Source organism: Penaeus monodon, chromosome 20, assembly GCF_015228065.2.
Source record: "Penaeus monodon isolate SGIC_2016 chromosome 20, NSTDA_Pmon_1, whole genome shotgun sequence".
Lineage (NCBI taxonomy): Eukaryota > Metazoa > Arthropoda > Malacostraca > Decapoda > Penaeidae > Penaeus > Penaeus monodon.
In genome coordinates this window covers 18,242,926-18,244,970 of record NC_051405.1, presented here as the reverse complement: position 1 = coordinate 18,244,970, position 2,045 = coordinate 18,242,926, and the positions used below count along the sequence as shown (strand labels likewise).

The window sequence follows — 2,045 nt, the reverse complement described above, 5'->3', positions numbered from 1 at the left end:
TTCCTCTTTCTCTCTCTTAATTTACTATCTCTATATCACACAATCTTTAATTTCCTTTCCCTCTCTCCCTCTCCCTGGTTCTTTTCTCACTGTCTTTGGATGGTAAATTTGTAAAATTATTATATATGATTTGCTCCTATAAGTTTCACCGAAATCACACATTTCAATTATTGTGCCTAGAAAACAACCGTTTTCCTGTAAAATATAGTTGGCAGAGTTTATGCACCCTCAGCATTATTTTCATTCTCAAGTACCTTGTAAATGATGAGGAATGTCATGCAAAATTTGTCTTTCTCTTTCTATTCCACCCCCTCCCTCCCTCCTTTTCTCTCTCAGGGAATGACTTTCATAGATTTAATTAAATCACTTTTAGGCTTTAAATTAAAACATTAGTTCAACTACATTTGTTTTGTTTGTTAATATTTACTTTTTATTAAGAAACATCGTGGATACATTTTCTTTGTACAATATCACAGACACAGTTATAAATGTTTGGAAGAAACTTGATACATATACCACACAAAAGACTGTTTCTCTATAAGTAATTAAAATGATTATAAACAAACAGTTTTCTGTGGAAGACACATCATAAAAAATATTTAACTTAAACTATCGTAAACAAGGATCATAACTATTTTAATTACAAAGAAGTTTATAAACACTAATGTTCTGCTTTAAAAGTGTATTTAAGTTGTTGAAAAGGACCTGCTCCAGTATCATCATCAAGCAATACAGTCCGTTAGACCCATGCCTCACTTGAAGTCATTGCTTGATCGATCGCCTTTCAGCTATACAATATTGGCCTTGCTCTCAGCCTCTTCTTTCTTTCTCAAGATGTCCTTTGCACTTTTCTCTTTCCTGATATCTATATCTAGAGTTTTCTCTACTACAGTGTCTTCCTCTGAAGTTCTCTTTGCCATGGTGTAACCTGGAGCTTTATCTGCTATTATGTTCTGCTCTGAAACTTTCTCAAAACTGACTTTCTCCTCTGAAGTTCTCTCTGCCATGATGTCCTGCATGTGGGCTTCACTGTCTTGTATTAGAGAAGCTATGAGCGTTTCCTGGTGCTGTGGAATGTTTTTTGCAATATCTCGCAGTGATTCTTGAACCTGTTGAAAAGAACAGGACATAAACATTAGTGTTCATTATCTTTTTGTGTTTATTTTTTAATAGATACACTCTTACAATGTTAATGAAATTTCATTTTAGGTCTGGTCTTTCATATCAGGTTTTAACAACCATCATCTTTTAACTACTGTCTGTGACCCTGAAAATGGCTCATTCATGGTTTGACACTGATTTTGCTATACTAAAAGCAATCTCTTATAACTAGTTGACGGTAGGTGGCATTATACAGGATCTTACCTGTTCAAGCTGCTGTGAAGCTTCGTTGATGACATGACTCCATTTCGCCATCTGTTTCGCATGCATTTGGTCCTGACGCTTCAAAATGCTAGCCACACTGTCCCATGATCCATCCTCGACCAAGTACCTAACTCGTGGACACAAAAATTTATAAAGGTCATTCCAAAAAAAGAAAAGAATAATGGAAGTACACTATAGCAGATGTAGGTAAATGAATTATTTTTTCTTACCACAATGAGTAACTTGGTGTAATAATTGATCAAAGACCTTCCAAACTATGAAGTACGTTTAGGCTGTATACCCCTTTGTTCTTGCCAATTTCAAGGCAATAGCAACACTTGCCTAATATCTGGAATTCCATCGGAGAACTGCTGGTTGCTGGCCAAGTCCTCGAGGTAGAAGAGCTGTCTGTAGAGGAAGACGTTGCACATACCAACGAGCATGAGCATGGCCAACAACGCTGCGACCAGCCAGTTATATCTTGTCTCAGCTGTGTCCGTCTTTTGTGCTCTGTTAAATGAATATAACTTCATATTGATCTTCAAAAATCATTATTATAGCATGGACTTGGAGCCAAGTTTTGTAAGCCAAGAGTAGCATAAAATGATTTATAACATTATTTATTTATTCCTATATTTTCTAGACTAACACAGATAGAAAGATATATATGTTCGTCCATA

General features: G+C 35.6%; 1 protein-coding gene across 1 annotated transcript in view; it reads right to left on the bottom strand.

Moving 5' to 3' along the window:
- Positions 1 to 667: 667 nt before the first annotated feature.
- LOC119585672 (protein Aster-B-like) overlaps positions 668 to 2,045 on the bottom strand; it is a 14,268-nt gene continuing 12,890 nt past the window's right edge. The window contains exons 9-11 of the mRNA XM_037934348.1: positions 1,708 to 1,873; positions 1,366 to 1,492; positions 668 to 1,109 (exon numbers count right to left, since the gene is read on the bottom strand). Of these exons, the coding sequence (XP_037790276.1) occupies positions 789 to 1,109; positions 1,366 to 1,492; positions 1,708 to 1,873 (614 nt within the window). The 3' untranslated portion in view covers positions 668 to 788. The remainder of the gene's footprint in view (positions 1,110 to 1,365; positions 1,493 to 1,707; positions 1,874 to 2,045) is intronic.